Raw genomic sequence first — 27,531 nt, forward strand, 5'->3', positions numbered from 1 at the left:
ACCATGACCTCTCGTGCCTGGGTCTTTTTCTTGTCCTGGCCAAGGGCATTTTTGCTTTCCTTTACCTTTCCACTGCACAATCCTACCCCTCTCCCCTTTCAGGGACCCGAGTAGGAGAAGAACTGGAAAACAGCTTGTTCTCTATCACAATGGGCAGGTTGGGCAAATGGCAAGAGGAGAAAACGCCTCCTCCCCACCCCCACGCCTCAGTCCCCAGCAGACACATACCTTTCTGGCTTAAGTTCTTGGCAGGATACCAGGTACAGCTGTCAAAGGGACTCCTCGTGCCCGTGAGGGGCCCCAGGTGACCTCGATGACAACTGCTTAGCTTGACAAGCGCCCCCAAAGAGGGGCTAGCCATCCATGGAGGTCCCTGTCCTGGATCGATCCCACCCCATTCTGGATCGAGGGACCGTTCCACTCTAAAAGCCTAAAAGCTTTTCTGCGTGGAGGCACTCGTGCCAGCTTTCAATGGACAGTCTGGGGCTGGCTGGGCTATTAATAACTCTTGAGTATTTTGAGATCCCTCTCCCCACCTCAGAGAGCACAGAGATTCTTAGAGAGGTGGCAGTAAGCAGAGCAGGGCCAGAGAGACGAGAACTCACTGACCTGGGAAGGGGGCTTAGAGCTTGGGCCAGGCCAGGGACAGGGTACAGCCTCCGTGGGGAGGGGCGACCATGCTGAGCCCTAGCTCAGCAGTCTGAGCTGTTAGGCAGGTCAGAGCGGCCCCACCCTTCGCTGTTGGAGAACACAGGGCCAGGGCTAGCTCCCTGACCTCAGCGGCTCCCCTGGGGCAGAGCCAGCCACCTGAGCTGCAGGGGGGTGGTGTGGGAGGGCCACCAGGGTGACACTTACAGGCAAGGGCTAGTCTGGGGCAGAGTCACGGTGAGCCAGGCAAAGGCCCCTCCTGAGGAGCCTGTGGCCCCAACTTGTGTGCAGGTAGCAGAGGCAGCAGGCCGTGCCGGGGGGGCATGTTGCTGTAACCAGAGGCCCAGGGGATGTTACGGTGGACAGTGCACCTGGAGGGCGGGCCCCGCAGGGTGAACCATGCTGCAGTGGCCGTGGGGCACCGGGTGTACTCCTTCGGGGGTTACTGCTCAGGTGAAGACTATGAGACTCTGCGTCAGATTGATGTGCACATTTTCAACGCAGGTAAGTGAATTCAGGGACTGTCCCTGGGTACCCACATCAGGGAGGGCAGTGGGCGGTGGGTGCCCACATCAGGGAGAGCGGTGGGTGGCTGAATGAGGTTTGATGGTGGTCCCTACGGCCAAAGAGGGTGGGGGAAACCAACGTGGTTGGGGAAAAGGTGTACGGCCTGAAGGGAGGTGCCCAGGGCTGAGCAGAGCTGTGCCCACAGTGTCCTTGCGTTGGACAAAGCTGCCCCCGGTGAGGCCCGCCGCCCGCGGGCAGGCTCCCGTGGTACCCTACATGCGGTATGGACACTCAACCGTCCTCATCGATGACACAGTCTTCCTTTGGGGCGGGCGGAATGACACCGAAGGGGCCTGCAATGTGCTCTATGCCTTTGATGTCAGTGAGTATGGGTCTCAGAGTGGCTGTGTTCTGCCAGATGGTGCCTCAGGGGGCCTGGGAAGGGTGTGTGCTGAGGGGGCTGGGAGTAAGGTGCCCTGGAGTCTAGGAGGGAATGTCAGCTTGCTTACCGGGCCCGCCCTCTGCCCTCTTCAGATACTCACAAGTGGTCAACACCCCGAGTGTCAGGAACGGTTCCTGGGGCCCGGGATGGACATTCGGCTTGTGTCCTGGGCAAGACCATGTACATTTTTGGGGGCTACGAGCAGCTGGTAGGTTTGGAAGCAACCAGAGGTTTAGGGTGGGAATGAGGAGGAAGAAGGGGAATTGAAGGTGGTGGAATGGGAGGCTTTGGTTTGCTTGCAGGTTCTGAGGTGAGGGGCTTGGAGGGTTGGGGAGTGACCCCTGCCCCTCTCTTTTATTCTTTCCTTCACTTCTTTTCTTGTCCCTGTCAGGCCGACTGTTTTTCCAATGACATCCACAAGCTGGATACCAGCACCATGACATGGACCTTGATCTGTACAAAGGTCTGCCCATTTTCCTCTCTTCCAGACACCCATCCTCAATTTAAGAAACCATAGGGAGCTCAAACTGAAAGCTGACCCTCTCTCCGTGCCATCTTTGCTCCTGCCCAGGGCAACCCTGCACGCTGGAGGGACTTCCACTCGGCCACAATGCTGGGCAGTCACATGTATGTCTTTGGGGGCCGGGCTGACCGTTTTGGGCCATTCCATTCCAACAATGAGATTTACTGCAACCGCATCCGTGTCTTTGACACGAGGACTGAGGCCTGGCTGGACTGTCCACCCACCCCAGTGCTACCCGAGGGGCGCCGGAGCCACTCAGCCTGTGAGTGTCTGTCAGGTCCCTGCTGAGTCCCTGTTCCCCCGCATTGTCCCCACACTATTGACACACCTCTCTCCTTCCAGTTGGCTACAATGGGGAGCTGTACATTTTTGGTGGCTATAACGCAAGGCTGAATCGGCACTTCCATGACCTCTGGAAGTTTAACCCTGGTAAAGAGCACTGCCTTTAATGGGGAGGGAACAGGGTGCCATGGAGGCGGGGTGTAAAAGAAAAGCATAATCCTGAGTAGGTGAGGGGTGCAGTGGAGAGGATATCTGGATGAGCAGGTACTGAACCTCCATTTAAACTTCTCTTCAGTGTCGTTTACCTGGAAGAAGATTGAACCGAAGGGGAAGGGGCCATGTCCCCGCCGGCGCCAGTGCTGCTGTATTGTTGGGGACAAGATTGTCCTCTTTGGGGGCACCAGGTCAGGAGGAGAGAAGGGAGGGCCGGAGCCCTTGGGAGTCAAACGACTCCCACGGGAGAGAGTGGGAGTGCCTAATTTGAGCAAGAGAGTCTCGGGGGTAGCCTTTGCTCCGCTCGTCATTTCTCTGTTTGATCCTACAGTCCGTCTCCAGAGGAAGGCCTGGGAGATGAATTCGACCTCATAGATCATTCTGACTTACACATTTTGGACTTCAGTAAGTACACTTATTCCCAAAGGGCTTCTGCCATCAGGGTCCCTGTCTTTGGATGGTGATATCCAGGACGGGACCCTTTCCTTGGCTTTGACCATCTCCCTCTCCCGTAACTCCTCCTTTAAAGGCCCTAGTCTGAAGACTCTGTGCAAACTGGCTGTGATTCAGTACAACCTGGACCAGTCCTGTTTGCCCCATGACATCAGGTACAGTGAATGGTTGGAAGGGAGGGATTAGTTGAGGATGAGAGGGCAGCACAGGCATGACCTGATTGACTCAGTCTAAGTGTGGAGGAGAGAGAAGATTTTGTTCTGTAGTCTACTTGTGGAGAGGGTGCTGGAAGGAAATATAATAAAACTGTCAGCTGAATAAATGAGCGTGAAAAAAAAAAAAATCCAGTTTTCAAACCAAGCTCAGAAGCATCACTTCCTGAGACCTGAGCTTATACAATTATTTCTGTTAATGTGCTGAAAAAGTTTGATTAAATCTTAGAACTGAAGAAAAAAGACAAGTTTAGGAGTCTCTGGATCACATTAATTCCAGAAATAAGGGCGGTTTTTTCTAGCCACTTCCCTTTTTCCCACTTCCTTTCCTAGGTCTGAATTCATAGGTCTAAAATCAAGCACCAGAAGCTACTTTGTATATAATTGTACTCTTCTGGGTCATTTTGTGACACTTTCCTCTCCGTGTATCAGTTCAGTTTAATTCCTCTTGCTGAGGTTCTGTGTGTTCAGTATTCAGTATTGATACTCAGGTGATAGAGGATACAAGGCTGAACAGGTGGGTCCCAGGTTGGCCCAGGATTCACACATGTCTCAAGTGCCTAATACCAAGTAGACTGCAGCCTTGGTATAAGGAGGTACTTGGTGAAATTTTGTAGAATGACCATTGTCAAAAAGAGAGGAACTGAATTTTAATATGGTGGGGGGGGGAGGTCTTTAAGAGGATGGGAGTTGAGAACAAAACCTGGCATTCCTGGTGGGAGGAGGGGCTTCCTGGTTGGATCTGAGCAGAGGAGGAAAGGTAGGTTGGGAAGTTTCATTGAGATGTATACACAGATGGTTTTCTCCAGGTGTTGGGCATAAGACTATCGATATATAAACAAAAACAGGAAGTTCACAGGAGCTTGCAGGTGGATGAGTGGGTGGTGGTGGTGGATTTGGTGGTGTGTGGGACCTGATTGTTAAACCTAACAGGGCTGTAAGGAAGAGGTGGCTGTGGGTGGCTGAGCTTTAGAGAGTTGAAGGGACTGGTGTGTTCATTGCTCTGTTTGAGCAATTCTGGATTTGGGGGTGGAGGCTCCCCCTTCTCTCCTTTCTGCCTGTCAATTTTGGCCTTCCAGGTGGGAGCTGAATGCCATGACCACCAACAGCAATATCAGTCGCCCCATCGTCTCCTCCCATGGGTAGGAGGATGTCTCTGCCACCTTCCTTCCTGAGCCTGCTGTTGTCTTCACTGCCCTTGCCCATCTCTTCCCCCGCCTGCCCCTTTAGACCTTGGACTTGGTATACCTCCACTTGGAGTTGTTGGACTAGAGGTGTTTTCTGTGCTGTGAACTTAGTGGGGAGCTGTAGCAGGAAGGGCTAGGTCCCTTCCTCCTTGGGCCGAGGGCCCCTTCCCCTTGGTGCTCTGTCCCATTCACCTCCCTCCAACTGCTCCTGGGTTCTGCTCTGCCCCAGGTCAGCCACAGGCTGCTGGGAAGTGACGGGAATGGGAAGGAGGGAGAAGCAAGCAGTGTGTGAGCCTCAGGAGCTTCCCCTCCCCACTCCCTTTTCCACCTGTTCCCCTCTGCTTGAGCCATGGGCATTGATTGCGAGCTGAGAGGAGTTGCAGCTGTTGGCATGAAATCTCCTTCTCCCTGACCTGGGGAGGCGAGGACCAGCAGATAATCCCATCCTTCCTTGAGCTGTTGCTGTACCCTGACACTCTCAGCCAGCTCAAATTTTATACAAATGAATTAAAAGTCTCCAAACGTGTGATCTCTTTTTTGTGGAATACGACCGGGATGGCAGGAGTTTACAGTGGGGGCAGGGTGCTGAGGCTCTGGCTTCTCAGCCAAGAGCATTAGGAAACCAAATACCATCACGACCTGGCTGGAGTTTCTCCGGTGTGGAGTGCAGCGTCTTGCGACAAAAAGGTGGCGACGTTTGGTCGACGGGTCGCCCATGGAGGGTACCCCGGCCGCCCACCAGCAACCCGCTCGGCCCCGCCTGCGCTGCTGACGCCAAGCCTTCCGGAAGGGGCGGGGCGGGAGCCTGTGTGGCGGAAGTAACGCCATTAGTTTTCTATACACCGCTGAAGCCATGCCGAGAGCAAGCTCCTGTGGCGGCGCGGTTGCAGGGTCTCCCAGCGAGGCTCAGGATGGCGGAGAGGATGACGGGAGTCTGCGCAATGGTGAGGGCACGGTGCTGGGACAGGGGGAAGCGCTGAGGGCCGGGAGAGGGGCCCTGCGTCTGGTGCGGGCTCACCCCGAGACTGCCAAGTTGTCTGAAAGACGCAGACACCGGGAGCGCCCCCCAACACCCTAGAAAGTGGGGAGTGAGAGGATACTGAGTTAGGACACCCTGAGCAGTTTTTTAAAGGGCAAAGAGGGTTTTTCGCAGGGAGAAAACTTATGTTCCAAAGCAGAGTCAGAAGGGCATTGATTATTGGGGAAGGCTTAGGTAAAGATTCAATAAATTTCGCCGACGTTATTGAACATCTCTTGTACGCAGGCACAGTAGATGCTGGAGATACAACAGTGAATAAAGCAGTCCAAAACTGCTCTCATGAAGCTTACTTTTTGGGGGTTAAAAAAAAAAAAAGGCACGGAGACCTAAGGAATTGCATATTTTTAAAGGATAAGTTTTATGGTATGTGAATTATACTACAGTTTTGAGAAAGGTGATAAGAGCTTTGAAGAGAAAACGGGAAGGGTTATGGTGTTAAGTAATCACAGAAGGCCTCACTGGATAGGTGGCATTTGAGAAACCCTGCGAAGGAGGTAAGGGAGCAAGCAATACAGCTGGTGTAAGTGTTACAGGCAGAGGCAAAGTCAGGTGCAGAGGAACTGAGATGGGAATATACCTGTTTGCTTAGGAACTGCTTGGAGGCCAGTTGACTGGAGAGGAGTAGGAAAGAGATAGTAGAAGAGATCAGAGACAAAATGGAATAGGTCACATGGGATCTTCATGCTATTACAAACCCAAAGCTTTTACTCTTGAGTAAGATGGAAGCCATTGGGGAGTACGGAGTCTGGAGTAAGTGATCTAAAAAATATGTATGTGGAAATGAGGTGGGAGTGTTAAGATTAATTTGTCTCTTTTTTTTGGAAAGAGAAAACTTTTATTATTTAAAGAAGTTAAAGTGAAAACTTCATGTCTCTAGTAGTTTCCTTCCTTTTTTAAAAAACAGTTTTTATTGGAGTATAGTTGATTTACAATACTGTGTTAGTTTTAGGGGTATAGCAGAGTGAATCAGTTATACCTATATCCACTTTTTTGGATTCTTTTCTGTGTGGGTCATTACAGAGTATTGACAAGAGTTCCCCTGTGCTGTACAGTTGGTCCTTATTAGTTATCTCTTTTCTGTATAATAGTGTGGATATGTCAATCCCAGTCTGCCAATTTACCGCCATCCCAGATTTGCCTTTTAGGCATCTCTCCCATGTTCAGTGAACATAAACTTGGGCAAACTCCGAGAAACAGACAGACAGGCCTGGCATGCTGCAACCCATGGGGTTGTAAAGAGTCAGACATGACTTAGCGGCTGAACACCAACAACTGAGGCTGAACTTGAGAGAGAGTTTTGAAAGCAGTGAGACTGGTGGTTGGGCGAGCGGTAAGGAGGCTAGAGCACTGAGGTGAGATGCTGAGCGTACACTGAACCAGAATACGGGTAGCTGAGCCACGAACAGAGACAGAGGTCTCTGTGGGAAAACCTGTGAAAGAGAAATTTAAAAGAGAAGGGGAAAACAAAGAGACTATGGGTTAGTCCATCTCCAGCCTTACATGTACACCTTCCTTAGCAAGGTGAGGCCCCAGATAGCTGGAATAGTTGGGGCATTAGGTGTCAGTGGAGCACTGTTACAACCTGTGTTGCTTGGAGCCTGCAGCGATCGGTCTGAAGGGGATATTGGAAAGGGTCACTTACCTAAGGAAAGAGCATGGGGCGATGTCTCTGCAGCAGTGGCAGATGCTGAGCTGAGTTGCAGTCCCCCCACCCTCCTTTCACAGACACGTCTCACATGTCATTTGAGGAGCTGTTGGAATTGCAAAGCCAAGTGGGGACTAAAGCCTACAAACAACTGGTAACAGGAAGCAGCACTAAGAAGCAGAGTTCTAGACCACCTGTCCAAAAAGGATGTGTCGCAGATAAGCACAGGTGAGGAGCAAGGCCTTTCCCGGGAATTGGGGGGAAAGACACCTACTTGAGTAGGTGTCTGCTTTCTTGGGTGGCAGGTGGGAGGCCTTTAACGAGACTGGAGTTCCCTTGACCTGCCCTTCACTTTCTCCATAGGCCTCTGGAAATGTCAGCCAAGGTCCGGGTGCCATTTTTGCGTCAGGTTGTCCCCATCAGTAAGAAGGTGAGGCGGAGGCAGTGAGCATTTTCTCAGGGAAAGGAGACGTAGCAGTTCTCTTACATTCTCTGTTCTCTCCAAAGGTAGCCCGGGACCCCCGCTTTGATGATCTGTCAGGGGAGTATAATCCTGAGGTGTTCGATAAAACGTATCAATTCCTAGATGACATCCGAGCCAGAGAGAAAGAGGTGAGTAGCGTGAGGCGGTTTGTGCGGATTCCAGGAGGGACTGGAGCACAGGTTAGAGAGGCAGAGGGGAGCAGGGTGAATCAGTTTGCTAGTTGTGTAATCATTGGCAAGATACTTAACCTCTTTTCAATTCAGTTCCCTTATCACAAAAAGCTAATAGTTCCCATTTCGTAGTGTTAATGTGAGTTAACATATGTGAACCTCTTAGAATGATGCTTGGCACAGAGTTTCAGCTAACATTTACAGACTGCTAACCATCATACTCATTTTCCAATGTGGAGCTGGTGAAAAAGCAGCTGAAGAAGCACCGTTCAGGGGAGGAGCATGAGAAACTACAGCACCTGCTTCAGCGAATGGTGAGCAGGTCAGAGTATGGGGTGGGAGGTGACTCACAGTCCCTGCTGTTCACCTGTCTCACCCCTCTCATCTCGGCTCCTCAGGAGCAGCAAGAAATGGCCCAGAAGGAACGAAAGCGGCAGCAGGAGCTGCGCCTGGCCCTGAAGCAGGAGCGGCGGGCTCAGGCCCAGCAGGGCCATCGGCCATACTTCCTGAAGAAATGTGAGTGGGGCACAGCTACGACCTGCGAGTCACAGGGACAGAGATTGGGTGGCCATAGTGACTGGATGCTGTACTGGGGGTCCTGGAGCTCCTAAGGGAGGCTTGAAGGCTGGATCCCATGGTAATTTAGAGGAAAGTAGAAATAGTAGTAGTAGGGAGTTGTTTGTAACCATTCTCATATCCCTAATGAGACTGTGGGCAGGGAGTGTCACTTATCTTTGCCACGCCCCTTCATATGTTGGGTTGGGCACAGAGAAGGAGCTCATAGTTCGTTGAATTGAGAAAGAGTGGAGTTGCGGAAGTCATCTTGCTTTTAGACACCAGTGAACCCCTGACGAGTCACATATCCCTGCGTAGTGGTTGAGAGTTACTGACCTGGGGCAAGGGGAGGCAGGGAGACTTTGTCCTCTGTTTACTGACTTTCTTTCTCCTTGTCCTCTAGCTGAGCAGCGCCAGTTGGTCCTGGCTGAGAAGTTTAAGGAGCTGAAACGAAGCAAGAAGCTAGAGAGCTTCTTGAGTCGAAAGAGGCGCCGAAATGCAGGCAAGGACAGACGACATCTCCCTTTGAGCAAAGAGTAGTAAGGAACCGTGCTCAGCTCTGCTGCTGCCCCAGTGAGAAGTGCATCTGTGGGGACACTTTTGGGCTTGGCCTGTTCTGGTTCTTTCCCATTCAACGGTGAGGGTCACAGCTGCCTTGGAACTTGACTGGCTCAGAGATGACTCGAAGCCTTTTGGACGGCCTGAGGGCTGAAAAGGAAGAGCAGCTGAGCCTTCTGCCATGCCACACTTCGTCTGCTTGGATCTGGGTCATTGTCCTCGTGTCCTCCCATCCTTGCCTTAGTGATTCTGATACAGAAGGAAAAGGACCTTGAGGCTGGTTGAAGGCCAGAGTCTGAGTGGCTCCCAGGACTGTGACTTTATGCAGGAGCAGTTCATAAACACTCCTGTCTCTCATCTTTTTATCCTGCTGCTTTTGTAGGTGGCCTAGAACTACTGTTTCAGGGGCCACATGTGGGTAGGCAGTAAACCTAAGCCTCCTACAAAGTGGGAACTCAGATCAGAGCCCCTTCCTCCTTCAGCCCAACAGATGACACCCTCATTCAAAGCAGGACCCAATCCCACAACTCATCTTCTTAGCTTTGGTTTTGGATACAAGGGGAGGTAGGAGGCGGGGACAGAAAGTGTCCCTGGTGATAGGTAAGCGCAGCTGGCTCTCAGTACTGTTTGGGTGGAGAATTCATACTGCTTGTGGACTGGAATATCTTCACGCTACAATTCAGTTTAAAGTGGTTTCTGGTTGGGAGTGCTTCCAGGTATACCTGGCAGAAGCAAATGCATTCCTCTCTTAAAAAAATATTCACTTATTTTGGTTATGCTGGGTCTTGGTTGTGGTTCACAGGATCTTTGTTTCAGCGTGCGGATTCTTAGTTGCAATATGCAGAATCTAGTTTCCTGGGCAGCTTGAACTAGGGAGAGTGGAGTCTTAGCCCCTGGATCACCAGGGAATTCCCAAAATGCATTTCTTTCTTGAGGATTGTACTTTAAACCCAGACTTCAAGGAATTCCTTAAGATAAAATTTCAAGGAATATGAGCTTACACTGAAAACAAGGCACAAGAGGAAAAAAAAAAATGCATAAACAAGTCATTAGGAACAACAGGCAACAGAATCAGACCAGCAAAGTCTGAGATGTTGGAAATGTAAAATACAAAAATATAAAATGTCTTATTTATGTTTAAAGAACTGTGACTGATGAAAAAATATCAAAAAGGACAGAATTGGTTTGATTAAAATTTTTTGTTTAATGAAAAATACACTGACATTGGAAACTTCAGCAGATGAGGCACACCTAGAAAGGAAGATGAAATGCAAGTAGATGTGAAGAAACTACACAGATGGAGCCCAGGGACAGAGAAATGGAAACTAAGGAAAAGACGTTACAGAAGTTGGAGGATGGAATGAGGAGATGTGACACAAATCGAGTTCCGGAAGGAGAGGGTAATTGTCTATAGTTGATAATCTATAAATCCTAAGAATCAGGAAGATGGGTTAATCACAGACAGGGGACGTTGGGAACCTAGATAAATCACAGCAACACAGGACATGGGAGGGACTGACATCTAAGCAGCAGCGTTAGGAACTTTCTGATGGTCCAGTGTTAGGGACAGAGCGACTCCAATTCCAGGGACATGGGTTCCATCCCTGGTCTGGGAACTAGGATCCCTTGTGCTGCTGGGTGGGCAAAAAATAATAGCAAAAGGCAGCCTGAAAGGAAGAGGTGGAGTTAGAGACTAAGACTTACTGCTTGATGCCTCCTGGTTGGGGGGAGATGATGTAGTTCGGAGGGAAGAAATGCATAAAACGTGCTTCTCTGGTGGTTGTTAGATGAAGGCTGTAGCTACCAGGATGATTGGCCTGGCCCAGAGAGTGAGGGAGCACTGCGGAGTCCCAGTTGTCACATGAATAAATCCTAATCTAATGCCCAGTGATTCTAGCTGATAAAAGCAGAAAGAATACTGAACTATTTGGCTCACAGAAACACTAAGAAGGCTGGAGAGAAGCTCCAAAAAGGAGCGAGGGATAAAGTCAGAGCAGTGAGAAGCACTCCAGGTCCTACTGCAGAACCAGAGTCACTGTGAAGATGTCAGCTCCACCGCCAAAGGTTCACTCCCCTTCCCTCTGCTCCAGACCGAGATGTTCCCAGCTGAGGCCTCTAGTCACCTGCCTGCAAGGGGGATGCTGGGAAAGCAAGTGTCTGGTCTTTAACGTGGTGGGAGGTGAGCTCTACCTTCTTCCTAGGTTTGTGGTAGGGTGTTTCCAAGCATGAGAAACAGGTTCAGGTGAAAATCGGTTGAAAACTGATACATGCCCACCACAAGGCTGTATTGGCCCCAACTTCCAACCTGCTACTTTCCCCCTTCAAGGAGGAGGCAGAGGAGATGTAGGAAAGCACTGAGCTTCAGTTTGGGTTAGTTTGGTTGGTTTTGGTTTTTATTAACAGCTTTATTGAGATACAATTCACATACCGTAGACTTTACTCATTTAAAGTGTTAACAGTTCAGTGATTTTAAATATATTCACAGAATTGACCATCACCACAGTTTTTTAACATTTTCAACACCCCCAAAAGAAATGCCATACCTTGTAGCAGTTACTCCTCAGTTTTTCCCAATCCCCCCAACTACAGGCAACCACTAAACCACATTCTGTCTCTAACTGGCCAACTGGGGGACATGACTATAAATGGGATCATTATGTGGTCCTTGGTGTGCAAACCAGCTCAAGGGCTTTAAGGATCAGGGAAGCAAAAGTCAAAGCCTGGGAATGTTTGCCCTGCAGAGACGGAAAGTCCTGAGGGCAGGGAAGGCTACTGGTGTGCGGGAGTGCACAGGGGCAAGGAGGAGCCATGGGAGCTGCAGTTCCTTCTAACCCAGATCCTAGAGCTTCCAGGTGGAACATGTTAAGGTCCTGGGGGCCTGCAGTGGCCACAAGGGTCCTTTATCTCACCTTCCCTGTCAGCCTTAGCTCCGGAGGGCACAGTGTCCAATCAATTCCACAAACGAGGAAAGTAGATCCCTGCTTGATGATCTGCTGAAGTTGCAAGCCATCCAGCTAGTGGCGAGATGGGCTTGACTCTCCAGCCTGCCAGGTGAAAGCTCTTCTGACCACATACCCTTCAAGAAGGCTCATCCCTGGAGTACACTTAATTCCCCCAGCTGAGAGGAGGGTGCTCAGTCCCACACAGCCTGCCATCCTCACGCAAAGGACCCTGGCATGGCATGATTCAGCCTCAGAGCTGAGGGCTCCTGTCTCCTTTCAGCCAGGAAAGTCCCCACCCTTGGCAGACCCCTGGCAGTTACCACACAGGCCAAGTAATCAAACTCCTGCATTTTATTCTGTGGAAAGCCCTGGCCCTACCTAGCCCTGACCCTGTCTCCAGGGCTACCGGAAGGTAGAGAAGCTCTGGGTGCTTGTGCAGGAGGCATAGGGCACGCCCCGGGAGCGGATCTGCAGGGTGTGGAAGGTGAGGGGTGGGTTGGGGCCCAAGGAGCCTGGGTTCAGGGACTCAGTGTGAGGCTCCATGACAGTCATGGGAACCGCATAAGACAGCATCTGGGGCCGGTCGTCCTGGCGTCTCACCGTGCCCTTGCCCAGCAGGTGCAGGATGCAGGAGAGAACGTCAGCACTGCCGCAGGTGGACCCCCTGCCAAGGCTGCTGACCAGGCCCCTGGGGGGACACGGGCCCTTCTGCCAAGCCTCCAGCACCTGGTGTAGAGGGCCAAAGGGAAAAGAGGTCAGGGACGCCCAGCTTACCCCACCTCTAGCCCCCAGTCCAAGGACAGCGAGGCCCAACCTCACTTCTCACCCACCTACAGGGTCCACAGTGAGCCAAGACTTTGCATGGGGATCCACCTCCTCCTGGAGACTGCCCCCACCCCGCAGGGCCCCCACCTCCTCCTGGAGACTGCCCCCACCCCGCAGGGCCCCCACCTCCTCCTGGAGACTGCCCTCCAACTGACAAAGCCCCCTCACCCACCACCCACCCCCACCTACCAGGCAGACAAGCTGGTCGATGTGCAGCCCCTCGTCCCCACGGGCTTTGAGGATTCGGACGATGAGGCAGTTGAGAAGGTTCCGTCTCTTCTCCAAGTTCCGGCCCTCTTCGTCCTCAGCTTTCAGGTATGTCTGAGCTGGGATGAGCCACACGTTGCCCCTCCGAGGCCTGGGTTCCTCACTGCTGTCTCGAATCTTGAGCAATCCTGAAATAAGCGCTGGTCACTTGGCAGGGGTCCCCCGAGGACACTGGCCCCAGCTCAGGACACAGGCCCCAGTGCCCTAAGTACAGACCTGCTGGGGTGTCCTTTGTCTCATCAAGGTCCAGGGGGCCCCTTGAGGAAGTCAGAGGCCCAACTGCCTGATTCAGCACATCTGGAGGGAGCCCCGAGAGTGCCAGCAGACTCTCCACAGAGACCGCCTTGGGAAGAAGAGGGAAGCATCAGGGCCTCCCAGGGTGAGGGGGCAGGGAAGAGAGAGGGTGGAGAGAAGAAAGAGGATGGACAGGTCGCGGGAGCAGGGAGGCGTGGGGGAGCTGGGCCACCTTCAGCTCGTTGAAATGCAGTAGCAGCCACATCTGCACGGTGGACACATGCAGCGTCTGGTCCCCGAACTGCAGCTCTGCCCGGCCCAGCCACGTCCACTGCAGTCGCCTTTGCGGGGCCCGCTCCAGGGCAGGGTAGGTCTGACCTGAGGAGTGTCAGGGAGGCGGCAGGAGTTGGGGAGTTGGAGAGGACGCGCCATCGCTGGAGTTTTGTCCTCACTAACCTCTGCAGAGCCTGGGGTCCAGCGTGTCTGGACACTGGCTCTTGGTCTGAGCTTCCAGAGCTTGGCCTTCCTTGAGTCTGCCTCCTGGGTCAGCCTCAGGTATCTGGGAGCCCACCCCGTGCCAGGCAGCTCATGATCAGTGCCTCCGAGGGGTTCTCCATTTTTTTAAGGGAGACAAAGCCACAAAGTGAGAAAGGACTGGGGCTCTCATCAAGTTGGAAACAATGTCTTGAAGCTGGTGGAGGAGCTCTCTGAGAGCAAGGTCTCAGTATCACCCACCTATTTTTCACTGCCCAGCCCAGGATCAGCCCCCAGTGGGGAGCTGAGGTTACGATGACTGACCAGGAACAGACACCCACCACCTTCTGTGGACCTCAGGTGCCTCCTGCCTCCATCCTTCCCACCATAAAGGAAGTCCCAGGTCATTATTTGAAAAATAGAAACAGCAAGAGTCCCGGGATCTGGTGCCCTTTCACCCCACCCCTACTCCAAACCTAAGCTCCAGTCTTTTCTCAAATCTACAGGCTGCCAGCCCCAGGTTATTTCCCAGCATCTCATCCTCTTCCCAGGTCCCCAGTTCCCTCAGCCCAGCTGCTCACGCTTGTTGTAGAAGTTGGAGTATCGGTTCAAGGTGCCCCTCAGGTAGGCAGGCAGGCAGGTTCTGGGGTTGAGCGTGTGGCAGATGGAGGCGGTGGGCCAGCAGCGTGGCGACAGGACGAGCACAGACACTTCTGGCATCGCCCCTTCATAGTAGAGGTCCTCGCTCTCGTCCTCCTCCTCCTCCTCCTCCCCCGCCACGCCGGCTGCTGCCGCCGCCGCCACAGCCCCAGCTTCCAGCTCAGCTTCCTCCCCGGTCCCTCTCTCATGGCCCCTGCCACTGGCGCTGGCGTCACGGCTCACCTGAAGATGGAACACAGGGTGCCCCTAAGCCAGCCGGCTCCTCGGTCTGTCCCAAGCCTCTCTCTGCCTTCCTCTCTTCTTGCTACTTTAGTTCCCTCCCCCGCTCCCACCTGTATCTTCTTCTCTGTGTCCTCCAGCTTCAGGAGCTCCTGATCCAGCCGCTGGAGCTGGTATACGTGGAACTGGCGCTGCAGCTCCTCCGAGGTGCTCAGGCTCCGCAACATCTGCTGGGGGAGGCGGGTGGGGAAGCAGGGGCCGATCTGCTCCAGCACGGCCCCCTCCAGCCAGCTCGAGCCCACGCCCAGGAGACGGTCCGCCATGTAGTGCCTGCAGCGTGCACAGCCCAGGCCGAGCCTTGGTGAGGCTGCCTGGCAGGGCCTCCCACTCCAAGACTCCAGCCTACCCAGACCCCAGCCCCCCAGACCCCGAGCGCTTGCCTTGCCCATCATCCTGCCTCCCCCCACCTCCCACTCCCTCGGTCCACACTCACTGGTAGTAATGCTCGAAAGTGGTGGCTATCTCCAGGCCAGAGAAGATGAGGACGGTTTCCAGGCATCGCTGCAGTTGGGCCAGCATCTCCATTCCCCGGGCCCCACCAATCCGGCTGCCCTGGATCCGCTGGTCGATGTGTCGGGCAAACTGCTCACTCACCTGGGCAGTGGGAAGAGCACAGGAAAACTGTGAAGGAGGCGAGATCGGGTGTGTTCAGGGTGGTATGATCGTAGTCAGAAACTGAAGGAGAGAATGAAGCTGGTGAGTGGGAGCACAGGGAGGAGGAGGGTCTGAGGAAGGAAATATGAATGGCCAGCAGCTTTATCAACTGGTCAACAATTTTATAAAATTCATAAAATCATTAACAACTGTGTACATTAACAATTCTGGGACTTCCCTGATGGTCCAATGGTTAAGACTCCATGCTACCAATGCTGGGGGCCCGGGTTTATCCCACGTGCCACAACTAAGACGTGACACCCCCAAATAAATTCAGTAAAATAAAGAATGTTTAAAAAAATACTAACAATGATAAACACAATTTTCACATTTAGCATGTCTGCTGCTGCTGCTAAGTCACTTCAGTCGTGTCCGACTCGGTGCGACCCCAGAGACGGCAGCCCACCAGGCTCCTCCGTCCCTGGGATTCTCCAGGCAAGAACACTGGAGTGGGTTGCCATTTCCTTCTCCAATGCATGAAAGCGAAAAGTGAAAGTGAAGTCACTCAGTGGTGTCCGACCCTCAGCGACCCCATGGACTTCAGCCCTCCAGGCTCCTCCGTCCATGGGATTCTCCAGGCAAGAGTACCGGAGTGGGGTGCCATTGCCTTCTCCTTAGCATGTCTAAAATCCAACAATAATAATTTAACACAAGGAGACAAGCACACAAGGCCACTGAGATAAAGTGAGTCACGTGAATTTTCCGATTTGTGAACTTGGAGGGAAGGGACTTCATCTATCTTCAGCTCTTATCACAGTGCCTGACACATATTAAGTATTAAAAGTGTTAGTTGGTCAGTCATGTCCAAGTCTTCGTGACCCCATGGACTGTAGCCCACTAGGTTCCTCTGTCCATGGGATTCAGCAGGCAGTAATACTGGAGTGGGTTAAGCACTTGTTAAATATTTTTGGAATAATAGGAATGGTGGAGGAAATTATAGTACATCCATTTGATGGACTCTATGCAAAAATTTGAGGACAAATAGCAACATGAAAATGACTTTTAATGTAAGGGTCAAAAGAAAACAGGATAAAGCATTTAGCTACTCGTGGGTAAAACTAAGTGAAATCAAGCACGCAAGTAGAAGAAGGTATGCAGAGAGATATTAGAATGGCACAAAGCAGGTCATTTTTTTCCTTTTATCTTTTTGTGTGTGTGTGAGATCTTAGTTCCTTGCCCAGGGATGGAATTTGGGCCCACAGCAGTGAAAGTACAGGGTCCTAACCATTGGGCAACCAGGGAATTCCCTTTTTTTTTTCTTTTTAGATTTTTGATAACATGGTCTATACCAATACATGCTTCTTGCTGAGTGGGAACATAGGGGGTGGGCAACTCTGAGGAGGGGAAGAGAGAGTTTGAGGGGAGAGGTCCCAGGGGAGGGGACACAGGAAGCTTACGTGGGCAGCTCTGAGGAAAGGCAGCTTCAGCAGGGCACCAGCACAGCCATTCTGCAGCGCCAGCAAAAAGGCTGCCCGTGGCCCAAACAGCTCGGAGCTCGCTTTCTGCAGATTACTGAAGTGTTCGCAGTAGCGGGGCACAAAGTCATCATCCCGCCAGCGTGAGGTCAGAAAGCTGTGCACCTGGAGAGTAGGAGGTGGCAGCGTGATGGCAACCCAACACACCAGGGGCACAGCTCCGCCGGCCCGCCCCGTCCGGCCCGCCCCGGCCCACCTGCTCCTCCACCACCGCCCGCCAGCAGCGCGTCAGGTTTCTCATGATGCTGCTGGGAAGCCCCCGGGTGGCCAGGGAGCTCCAGTCGTGGCTTCTGTTTCTGCCCTCTGTGGACACAGGGGAAGGGGCAGAGGAAGGGCAGGGGAAGCCCCTCAGCTCCTGGGTCCCCCATTCAGTGGTGAGCCCAGGGGATCTTTCCAGACACACTGCCCACCGAAATGATGCTCCCCGGTGGGGGTGACACAAACCAGGAGGCGAGCAGCAGGCTGAGCATGCAGGGAGGGGACAGTGAGGAAGGAGACGCCCCCACCCCCAAGCCAGCTCCCGGCACTCACTGGGCCGAGGCGTGGCCGCCACCGCGGGGGGCGCTTCGCAGGGCTCCACGTGCACCAGCAGGTGGGTGAGGCGGCGCACCCGCGAGGAGAATGCTGCCGCGCGGCTCTGCGGGTTGTGGGCAGCCTCCCGACACTCCAGGTACTGGTCCAACAGCCAGCCCAGTGGGCTGACGCCTTCTTCATCTGGAGGTGGGAAGAACAAGCTAAGGCAGGGCGAGTGTGCAGAGCCTGCCGAGGAGGCTGGCCTGGATGGGCGTGCAGAGGAAGAGCAGTGGACCGCATGGGAGGGGAGGGAGCAAGGGCCCTCCTGACTGCGTGGGGTCAGCTGACACTGGGACACATGGAAAGGAGGCGCCCCTGGGCTGTGAGAAGCGGGGGGCTTGGGGAGGCTGAATGAATTTCAGGTGCCAAATGGGCCAAAGGCGTCACCCAGGGAAGAGCAAGAAGGGGCTGGTGAGTGGGGCTGAGTGTCGGGATGGTGAATGGGTCGGGGCGGTTACCAGGGCAGGTGATGTTCTGCACCAGGGGGCTGACCAGGGCCTCCCAGCAGGTCTTGCCCAGCGCCTGGGCGGCCTCTTCATCAGGGAGGAAGCGACTGGCAAAGTTCTGCTCGTGGCGTAGGGCCCCGTTGAGTCTGGGAAGGGGAGCGGGTAGGAAGGTGTTGGGGGCTACAGGCCCAAGTCCACCAGCCTGAGACTGCAGGCTACCCCTCAGGCACACGGGCACGCCTGTGCTCGCACACCTGGAGCTCAGGTGCAGGAGCCCTCTGCGGTCCTCTGCGATGTCCTGGCTCCAAGCCTGTGCCCGGACCATGTAGAAGAGGCGCGTGTGGCGGCACAGCTGCTCCCGGAACACCGGCCAGAAGGTGGGCTTGGGGCCCAGGACCTCCAAGCCCCGAATGCGCGTGTCAATGCCGCCCTGCAACGCACATAGGCCCGTTTCCCCCGGCCCCACACACTCCTCAGGACGGGCTGGAGTGCTGGTCCGAGAACTACAAGTCACAGTGCAGAGCGTGGGGCCCACGGCCCCCACCCCACGTCCCCTAGCCCCACCTGCTGGCAGCGCTTTATGCGGATCTGGATGACGGGCCAGATGCGGCTCAGGTTCTCCAGGAGGACCACTCGGCTGGCGGAGGGCATCACATTCACCTGGCGGGGTGGGGGCAAGCAGAGAGCATGGTCACTGCCCGCTGTGTGGATGGGAGTGCTGAAGGCACCCTAGTCTGTTCCTGTTCCCTGCTGTCCCTCCTTCCCCCAGCCCTAGGGTGCATGGGGTCCTGACGGAAGGGATCCTAATACCACCCTCACCGCTCGGGGCCTGATGCCATCACAGGGGTGCAGGGGCGGACTTCATCTTCTATGGGGCTCAAGAGGGAGGAACACGGGCTTTTAGGGATCTGGGTAGGAGGGTTGATCCCGTGAGGGGTGGCCAAACGGCACAAGGGGCCCTACCGAGTTGAGTTCCGTGTTAAGGGAGGTGGCGCTGTCGCCCCCGAACACCACCACCCTGGCGGGCATGTAGCTCAAGTCCTCGCTAGCCACCAGCAGAGCCAGCTGCCTGGGAGGGATGAGGGCAGAGGAACCAGTCAGCACCAGATCCAGTCACGTCCCCACAGTCACAGCCAGGGGGACCTTTTGGTCACGTTCAGGGGGACGGGGGCCCTCCCCAAGACCAACAGCAGGGAAGTCACGAGAAGGCGAGGGTGTGTGCCAGGCGCAGGCCTGGGGTGCGCTACCTGATGAGGATGCCCTGCTGCATGTGCAGGGTGATGCGGTGGGAGCCGGCGCTGCCGTTGGACTCCCAGTAGGTCTTGGGGTTGCGGTCCGTCAGCTTGCTGGCCCGGTGCGGGTTGGACGACACCTCCACCTTCTCCCAGCACTTGTCCTCCTTCACCTCCATGCTGGAGCCTGCAGGCACGCGGGAAGGGGTGGTGGTCACAGCCTGGCAGATGCAGGGGGGAAAACACTTGGAGGTGTGGAGACTCGGGGTGGTGAGGGTACACGCACGAACCCTGGCACAGGTATCTGAGGAACACATCGAAGAAGGGGATGTTGATGGGGCGGTGGGTTCGTCTGTGGTCTTCGATCTGGCCCAGCACCATCTGCAGCCGGGACATGGAGAGAAAGGGTGCGGGGAGGGGGCAGGGACACGGAGACACGGGTGGAGGAAAAACCCAGCAGCTGTGGGACCACTTCCATGCCACTGGCAGAGCAGGGTCAGCGAGCCAAGAGGGGCCGAGAACCAACGCCCCCCAGGTTCACTAGACTCACCTGCCTTCCAGCTTCAGAAACACACACCCCTTCCCCTGCCACCGCTAGGGTTTCATACTCTCACCCAGCTGTGAACCACTAGTGTCCCCTGACCTTCCCCCTGACCTGGATACAGCCTCCCAGGATGTTGGTGGTGAGCTTCCGGTAGAGGTGGGCATGCTTCTCGCACTTGAACACCATGTCCCGCAGCTCCTGAGCCAGCTCCAGCTTTCCCAGGTGCTTCTCCAGGGCCTTGGAGATGGCATCCCGGGCTCCCAGCTGATTGAGCACCACAGCATAGTCCCTGCTCACGGAGGCCAGGCGGTGCAGGAAGAGGATCAGCTCCTGGAGCACCTGGGATGAGCGTGGGGGTGGTAAATAAAGGGGATGGACCACAAGGCATCTTCAGCAGTGCTGACTACACACCTACTGTGTGCCGGGCTACTGCGGTGAACACAGAGTGAGGAAGTGAAGAGACAGGGATGGGGCTTCCCACAGAATCCGCCTGCCAATGCAGGGGACACAGGTTCAACCCCTGGTCCAGGAAGATCCCCCATGCCTCGGGACAGCTAAGCCCAGGCGCCACAACTACTGAGGCCGAGCTCTAGAACCCATGAGCTGCAACTACCAAAGTCCACACACCTAGAGTTTGTGTTGCACGAGAGAAGTCATCGCAATGAGAAGCCCACGCACCACAACGAAGAGCAGCTCTTACGTGCCACAACTAGAGAGAGCCCACGCGCAGCCACAGAGACCCAGAGTGGTCTTAAGTAATACGCAAATTAATAAAAAGAAAATAAGCAGCTTGAAAACTCAGCATTAAAAGAGAGAGAGACAGGGATGGGGAGGTGTGAGGGCTTGGTGAAGTTGGAGAACCAAACAAACTGCAATGGGAAAGCCAAGAGGTGCCCTGGACCTGGGGTTGTGGGCCACTGACTACGCTGCCAACAGGTGTCGGGGGCATCTCTGGTTGTTTCTTCTCAGGCCCAGCTGTCCCAGAACCAGCTGTGGGGCTGGGTTTTGAGATGCTCAGGCCTCAAGCAGAGACACCTGAGGGCAAGGAGGGGGCCAAGAGGGAGCAGATGTGTGTAAGCCCACCACAGCGCTAAAACCTGGGGAGCAGCCAAAGGTGTGTGCTGCAAACATGCACTGCCTCCAGGACTCCAGTTCTCTGACCCCTTCCCCAAGCCTTCAGTGCCCAGGAGCGCTCCAGGGCAGGCGGCTGTGATGGCCCCCACCCCAACCCCGCCTCCTTCACTCCCCTTTCCTCCACAGGCTCAGCCAGACAGGAGCCACTGAGGCTCTTCTTTGTTGTTGGATTTTTTGGGGCATTCATTTTTTTTTTTTTTTTGGCTATGCCCCAGCATAGGGGATCTTAGTTCCCTAACCAGAGATTGAACCAGTGCCTCTTGTAGGGGAAGCACTACCTGAGGAAGTCTCCACTGAGGCTCTTAATGTAACATAAATATAACCTTTTATGTAACAAAAAGAGATGGCAAGTAAGATCACTTCTGGGCTTGTTTATCTAAGGAAACACAGGAAAGATACATAAATGAATACAAGTGGTTACCAAAAAGGGGCATGTTGGGGGGCACTGGGAAAACGGGACTCAGGTGGGAGTGAGAATTTTCAGTTTATACCTTGTTACACTGCTCTCATTTGTGAACTCTGAACAGTATGACCTTTTTAAAATATATATATAATTCAGTTTCAAACACAAAACCCAAACCAAGAGCACAAAGGCTCCATGGTGCCCCCCACACCCAGGGTGGGGTGGGATGTCTGCCTTGCAAGAAGCTACCTGGCCTCCTCCCCACTCAGTATCTCCCCAGGGCGGGGTAGGGGTACCTCTCGGTCAGTGTTTGGGGACCGCAGGCAGGCCATGCAGGCGTCCATGGCTTCATGCCAGGGGAGCAGCAGTGCCTCAGGGAAATCCACCAGCTGCATCAGGATTCTGGGGAGCGTGGGGGCGGGGTGGGAGGAGAGAGATGCGCAGTCAGGCTCAGAGACCCTTCTGCCCCGCCCCGCCCCGCCCCGCCCCACCGCACCCCCTCACCTCAGAACAGCCAGGTGCAGGGGCTTGTTGGCGGCAGGAGTGTCGAGGCTCCGCATGAGCACGAGGAAGGGCTGGGGCTGCCGCTGCAGCTGCAGGAGGAGGGGCTTGGCCTCTCCCTGCTGGGGCCCCTCTGAGCGGAACGCTTCCTCCAGATCCACGAAGATTTTCCCAGCCGGACCGAAACCCTCTGCCAGACGCTGCAGTGGCGTGTTGGAGCCCTGAGTTGGGGCTTCTTTTGCTACAGGAGAGGGGAAGTCACAAGAGTTGGCCACTGTTAGTGACGGGAAAGGTCGGAAAAGGAGAGACACATTCGTAACTCTCCTGTTACTCTTCTAAAAATATTTTTGATTTTTTTGTTCCCCCTAAAAGTTAGGTTCTGGGGATCTCAGAGCTCTTAATGACAGCTTCATGACAAACTTTTTGTTTTCTTAAAATAGCAAGGGAGAGACTTCCCCAGCAGTCTAGCTCTGTGCTTCCACTGTAGAGGGCTGGGTTTGGTCTCTGGACAGGGAACTAAAATCTCAAAAGTTGCGAGGTGAGGGCCCCCTTCCAAAATAAAGCAGCAGAGCTTCCTATCCGCAAACAGAAGAGCATTTTCCAGAAGCATGCAATAATCTGTTTTTCCCTCCAGCAGAAAAAATTCAACGTGAGGACTTCCAGGGCTTCAAAATCTCTTGCGATGTTTGTGCTGTTTGGCTGTGCCTCTCACCTTGCAGGATCTTAGTTCCCCGACCAGGGATCAAACCCAGGCCACTGTAGTGAAAGTGCCAAGTCTTAATCAGTGGACCGCCAGGGAACTCCCGCAACGTTCTAACCTTACATCCTCCTTCATTCTTTGGAGGGAGCACAACGTCTGCTTCTCCATTCACTGCTAATCTCAACATTTCAGACTCTTCCTAAAGTGCCATCGGTCTCAAGACAGGATTGCACAAAACCCAGCACAGACGTCTCTCCTGGGCTAACGCCCTTGGGCCACTATGCAGAGCTGCTGTCCATGTGGCACCCCACCTTCCACTCTGGCCGCGTCAGCTGATTCCTGAGGCTGGGCCCGGGCTTCCAGCAGGGACGGATGGGCCAGCTGCCCTGCCAGGGCCTCGGGCCCATACTTCCTGTAGACGCGGCAGTTGAGCAGGTCCCTGAGGGCGCTGTCGTCGAGTCGCTGTGGCAGAGCCAGCAGCAGGTCTTGGGCCAACTCCGTGGGCACGGCCAGTTCAGCCAGGATCTCGTCATCCAGAACCTGCCATCAGGGGAAACGCTCTCGCTGCAGGTGGCTCTACCCGCCCGCACAGGCGCTTGCCAGGGGATGGGTTCTCTGCATGCGCCTTCTCCACCCCGAACCTCTCATGGCAGGCTCCTCCCAAACAGTTTGCCAACCCCAAACATCCTAGACTCCTCCCCTGAAGCCCCTTACGCTGTCAGCCTCTGCTTCCCATCCCCAGCCTTCCACACCCCCCTAACACAGTCCGGCTCTACCTCCCCGTCCAGGTTCTCCTGAAGGATCTGGAGAACCTCCTGATGGTCAGGGCCGTCCAGCTTCTTGATGAAGAAGAGGAGCTCCCACCACTCGGCCTGAGTCAGGTGTTCACTCTCCTCAGTGTCCTCGTCCTCAGGCCACACGTAGGGCACAGCATAGAGCTCGGTCATGGGCATCCAGCGCCAGGATGGCAGGGCTGTGGAAATGGGCCACAGGGCGCAGAGATGTCGCTGCCCGCCCCCACCGGACCACTGCTCCGAGCTGACCCCGGCTTCCTCTCTGGGCTCACCTGTGCCCACGGCTGCACTGACCGCTGCCCCCTGGTACTCATCCGCAGCCTCAACCATGTTCTCGATGTCTTCCTCAAAGCCCAGAATCTCCAGCATGTGCCAGTGCACCCAATAGGTGCGGCCTGTTGACTCCCACAGCACCTGGGGGAAACGGGAAAAATAGGGAAGGGGCCAAGAGGTTACCTAGTGACTGGCTATGACCTGATGATGAATGTGGACCCACAGCCCTCAGGGTGACCACCTGGCCAGGTTTGGAAAAACCTCCAAAGAGCAGAACACACGGTATATGGAGAAGCCACGTGAGCACGTAAAGGATGCCTTCTCTAAACGGGAACATCTTTCTTCTCTCCTATCCTTGGTGGCTTTTTTTTTTTTAGTATTTATTTATTTGGCTGCCCCGGGTCTTAGTTCCGGCATGTGAGATCTTCGATCTTCATTGCAGCATGTGGGAGCTTAGTTGCAGAGAGTGGGATCTAATTCCCAGACCAGGAATCAAATTGGGGCCCCCTGCATTGGGAACGTGGAGTCTTCATCACTGGACCACCAGGGAAGTCCCTATTCTTGGCAGCTTACGCCCCTGTACTTCCTCCTGGCCTTAACCACAGTCTTGCTGAACTTGACCTTTGGAACGGTCTCATTGTTACCAGGTTCTTCGTGGGAGTGAGTCTCCCTGACCTCAGAGTCTTCTACAGACAAATTTTCTCAGCCCTCCAAATGGCTCCTCTCTCAATCGCTGACTCCCTTTTACCCTCCCAAGCTTACTGAGGGTTTTCACTGTGAGTAGCATGCTGGAGCCCCCAGCATGAAGCGTGAAGCCCCAGCGATGCCCCACGCAGACAGACCCCCAGCGGTGGCCCTCCTCACCTGCACAGGGGGCACGCCATTGTTGCTCTGCCGGAACTCGCCCTCGTCGCCCGCGCTGATCTCCTCGTAGTCATCCAGCATCCGCACTCGCATGCCCGGCTGCAGCGCATCCCGCACATACAAGGCATAGGTATTACCACTTGCGAACTCAGAGCGAGGTCGAAACCTCCTTGACCTCCTGCGGGAAGGCAAGGCCTGGGCAGGTGGGAGCCCTGGGCCCTCATCCACCAGCTGGGGCTGGAAGATGGAACCGGAGGGCTGTCCCGAGGGCCCCTGTCTGCTCCAGACCTGGTCCCAGCGCATGGCCTGCACCAGCTCTGAGATCAGCGTGCCCATGGCCATGCTGAACTCCAGCTCCAGGCGACCCCTCTCCCCACTCAGCTCCTCAGGAGTGGAGTTCGGGGCTCCTGGTTCCGCAGCAGTGTCATTCAACTGATCCAGGAGGAAGGTGACATGCAAATAGCGCTTCACCAGGGAGAAGAGCAGCCTTCCTGGGACCTGCAGGACACAAACTCTGGTCTACACTTACCTTGTTCCAGCTTTCTCTCCACACTGTCCTCTGAGGGCAGGTGCAAAGGCCCGGTCCCCAGGTTTTGTCCACAGCTCCCTCCCAATACTCCCCACAGAATACCTGTGGCAGCTGAATGCCCTCAAAAGACATCGGGTGTTCAGAGAGCGTGGCCTGTGCAAACAGTGCCAGCAGAGCACAGCGGCTGTCAAAATCCAGGTGTTTCTCAATGGCCTCTTGCTGGCTTAGTGAGAAAAGGATCTGGGTCCGGGTCCCTGGAACCCACATTCCAATCAGTAACAGCTCCTAACCTCGTCCTTCCCAGACCCCTCTTGTGGACCCTTTACTCTTAGTTCACACCTTTGCTGCCACACAGCAGAATGACACGATTTGCTGCTTTGCTCCAAAAGCCAAAGCTTACTATATTATTCTACCTTATTACTGCCTCATCTGCAAAAATTTAAGTCTAAACTCTTCCTCCGCCTAGGAAAACAGTTAATAGGAGGTTCTTGAAGATTCAGTCTTCCCTTTCTGCAGAGATGTCCACACTCACCTTCCCACCTCCCTCCCTGCAATGTAAAGAGAAGGGTCACAGAATCATTTACATACTGCTGAGATCAGGGGCGCCTATCATAGGGCCCTGTGAGATGTTAAGCTGACCCAGCCCCTTTCCAGCTCCCCTTTCCTCCCCACGCTGCCCCTCACCAGCATCATGGGAGGCCAGGGCTTGAATCATCCGGCCTGCGCTCCAGCGAATCTGATAATCGGGACTGCTAAGCATGTGCATGAGCAAGTCCAGGACCCTTGGGTCCTTGAAGACCCCGGTGAGGGGCTCAATGCTGGCGTAGGCACTGAGCACGTGGACAGTGTGGAGCAGAGGAGCGGGAGGAATGGTGCCCACACATTCCTCCAGCTGCCGAAGCGCCCTCTGAATCAGAGACTTCACGTCAGTTTCCATCTCCCCCAGCACGGATTTGTCCAGCGCTCCAGCCTCTCCTGCTGTCTCCTGGGAGGGCCCGATGACCTGGCCGTCCTCGCCCAGCATCTTGTGGCAGTTGGCATAGATTTCGTCATTGGACATCCATAGCAGGATGTGCTCAGCCTTGCAGTCCACGTGGTTGGAGCCCCCTTCCCCGTCATCCCCACGCCGGAGGATGAGCCAGCGGATCTGGTACTCAGGATGCCCATCATGGCCCACTCGCTGGCGGATCAGCTCCTCTGGATAAGCGTGCAAGCCGGGCCCCAGGGGCACCCTGAATTCCCTGTAACGGAGTTCCCCCACCATCTTGGCACCTGGCAACACAAGGGAAAGAGAACAGGCAAGCTAGAGTGAGAAGTCAGAAAATCAAGGACATCCAGGAGTTGGGACAGCAAATATGGCAACAGCTGTCAGGCTGGGTGGGGTGAAGCAGGGTCCAGGAGTTGCCTGCTCTAGGCTGGGTGGGGCCAGGCCTAAGCAGAGAATACCCGGGAGTTTGTTCTGAAAGAACTCAAAATTGGCGGGCTAAAAGGAGAGTCCAAGGCCCGGAGTGCAGCATGGAGGGAGCTCCTTTGGAGCAGTGGGGAGGGGACAGTGGAGGCAGGGAAGCCTTGGAATTAAAAGTGAATCCCAGGGCCCTGGACAGGCGGCAGCGGACCTGGGAAGGGGGTATGTGATGCCCAGAGGGATGTGTGTTTTGGGGTGTTGAGGATCGAGAACAGAGTGTGTATGCAAAGGGGTGGTAGTAGCTCTAATGGCTGAAGCACGGGAGAGTCTGCAGGAACAAGAGATCCCGAGATCTGGTGATGGAGTGAGGGCGCAGGGCCGGACGGGCTGGGAGGAGGGGCTGGTGGGCTGAAGGCACCCAAGGCTAGAGGCACTGGAGCATCAAGGTCGGTGGGGGCGACGTGAGGACCCGAACAGTGTGCACAGGAGAACTGATGGGTGAGGGGCGCGCGGTTTCGGGGGACCAGGATGGAAGGCCGAAGAAGCCAGGGGCGCGCGGCAAGGTCCGGGGGTAAGGGGCTAGGCCAAAGAAACCAGGATTCCGAGGCGCAGCGGGATGGGGGACTCGAAGCCCGGGGGTGGGGGGCTGGGGGTGAGTGGGCGGAAGGAAACCCGGGCTCGGAGCGGGGGGGGGGGGGGGGGGGGGGCGCCGCGGCGGGGCTCGGGCCACCTCAGAAGTCGATGGGGGTCCCAACGCGAGGCCTGTCCTTCGCCGAGCTAGGAACGCGGCACAGACGATGGCGGCGGCGCTGGCAGAGATTTGGGCTCCGCCTGGGCCCCCCGAAGGGGTCGAGGCGGAGAGGCGGGAGGGGGCGTGTCTCCGCAGGCCTGGAGGCCGCAGGGGGCGTGGCGCGCGGGCCCGAGCCCCCGGGGGCCCTGGCGGCCGTCAGCGCCCCACCCGCGCGCAGGTCCGCGGCCTCCCGGGCCCGAAAGGGCGGGGCCCGTCCCCCACCCGCCCGCCTCTGGGAGCCCGGCCGCCCGCCTGCCCCGAGCCGCCGCTCATTTCCGCCGAGCAGGGCGGAACACTGGGGGCCCCTGGGGAGCGCCGGGGCGGAGCCGCCGGTGCCACCTCGGCGACGCACGGCGCCTCCTCTCCGGCACCGCCCTTTCCTCTTCCTTTTGGTCCCCCTCCTTCTGCCACCGGAAGTACCTGCCCCTCTAACCAAAGTCAGAACTGGAGACGACTTTGGAGGTCATTTACTCCCTCTCCGTGACATATAGTGGGATTGAGGCCAGGGGGCGGCTGGAAGTGAGACGGGGGGCCGGCCCCAGTCCTCGCCCTATATTTTCCTTTCTCCTCCCCCAACGGTTGTTCACTTCCGTCCCCTCCAACACCTGTCCAGTA

General features: G+C 55.2%; 3 protein-coding genes across 4 annotated transcripts in view; 1 reads left to right on the top strand and 2 right to left on the bottom strand.

Annotated features, from left to right (window-relative positions):
- Window positions 1-915, bottom strand: part of MEA1 (male-enhanced antigen 1) — a 4,290-nt gene extending 3,375 nt beyond the window's left edge. Inside the window, exon 1 of the mRNA XM_086371743.1 lies at window positions 225-915. Within this exon, the coding sequence (XP_086227869.1) occupies window positions 225-361 (137 nt within the window). The 5' untranslated portion in view covers window positions 362-915. The remainder of the gene's footprint in view (window positions 1-224) is intronic.
- Window positions 1-10,132, top strand: part of KLHDC3 (kelch domain containing 3) — an 11,475-nt gene extending 1,343 nt beyond the window's left edge. Inside the window, exons 2-15 of one of the 2 annotated variants that reach the window (XM_086371731.1) lie at window positions 940-1,152; window positions 1,361-1,537; window positions 1,690-1,805; window positions 1,989-2,060; window positions 2,169-2,382; window positions 2,463-2,549; window positions 2,698-2,806; window positions 2,947-3,020; window positions 7,232-7,379; window positions 7,515-7,581; window positions 7,659-7,763; window positions 8,045-8,119; window positions 8,204-8,321; window positions 8,764-10,132. In XM_086371731.1, the coding sequence (XP_086227857.1) occupies window positions 999-1,152; window positions 1,361-1,537; window positions 1,690-1,805; window positions 1,989-2,060; window positions 2,169-2,382; window positions 2,463-2,549; window positions 2,698-2,806; window positions 2,947-3,020; window positions 7,232-7,379; window positions 7,515-7,581; window positions 7,659-7,763; window positions 8,045-8,119; window positions 8,204-8,321; window positions 8,764-8,900 (1,653 nt within the window). In that variant the 5' untranslated portion in view covers window positions 940-998 and the 3' untranslated portion in view covers window positions 8,901-10,132. Of the gene's footprint in view, window positions 1-939; window positions 1,153-1,360; window positions 1,538-1,689; window positions 1,806-1,988; window positions 2,061-2,168; window positions 2,383-2,462; window positions 2,550-2,697; window positions 2,807-2,946; window positions 3,021-3,144; window positions 3,224-4,359; window positions 4,994-7,231; window positions 7,380-7,514; window positions 7,582-7,658; window positions 7,764-8,044; window positions 8,120-8,203; window positions 8,322-8,763 lie in introns of those variants that run through there. The other variant, XM_086371730.1, reaches the window with a different exon arrangement.
- A 1,157-nt stretch (window positions 10,133-11,289) lies between these two features.
- On the bottom strand, window positions 11,290-27,150 carry CUL7 (cullin 7). Its single transcript, XM_086371711.1, has 26 exons — window positions 26,857-27,150; window positions 25,406-25,993; window positions 24,824-24,975; window positions 24,193-24,690; window positions 23,328-23,469; window positions 23,038-23,234; window positions 22,573-22,801; window positions 21,565-21,802; window positions 21,357-21,462; window positions 19,635-19,862; window positions 19,270-19,360; window positions 18,995-19,166; window positions 18,711-18,816; window positions 18,312-18,407; window positions 18,002-18,177; window positions 17,760-17,893; window positions 17,260-17,442; window positions 16,925-17,031; window positions 16,651-16,833; window positions 15,033-15,193; window positions 14,653-14,869; window positions 14,242-14,542; window positions 13,419-13,564; window positions 13,169-13,295; window positions 12,875-13,080; window positions 11,290-12,586 (listed from the first exon to the last, which is right to left on the bottom strand). Exons 2-26 carry the CDS (start codon window positions 25,983-25,985, stop codon window positions 12,263-12,265), a joined length of 5,100 nt encoding a protein of 1,699 aa, XP_086227837.1. The 5' UTR covers window positions 25,986-25,993; window positions 26,857-27,150; the 3' UTR covers window positions 11,290-12,262.
- Window positions 27,151-27,531: the final 381 nt, after the last annotated feature.

The sequence above is a fragment of the Bos grunniens genome, chromosome 23 (genome assembly GCF_055505025.1).
Source record: "Bos grunniens cultivar Pamir isolate PY7600 chromosome 23, Bosgru_T2T1.0, whole genome shotgun sequence".
Lineage (NCBI taxonomy): Eukaryota > Metazoa > Chordata > Mammalia > Artiodactyla > Bovidae > Bos > Bos grunniens.

What these genes read in the sequence shown, in the direction of transcription:
- CUL7 (XM_086371711.1), bottom strand. Translation starts at nt 25,985, where the DNA reads ATGGTGGGGGAACTCCGTTACAGGGAATTCAGGGTGCCCCTGGGGCCC. An exon ending in CTCCTGCACCTGAGCTCCAG is followed by an intron (nt 17,894 to 18,001) that starts GTGTGCGAGCAC and finishes TCCCCTTCCCAG; the next exon opens with ACTCAACGGGGCCCTACGCC. An exon ending in GCAGAACATCACCTGCCCTG is followed by an intron (nt 17,443 to 17,759) that starts GTAACCGCCCCG and finishes TCCCACCTCCAG; the next exon opens with ATGAAGAAGGCGTCAGCCCA.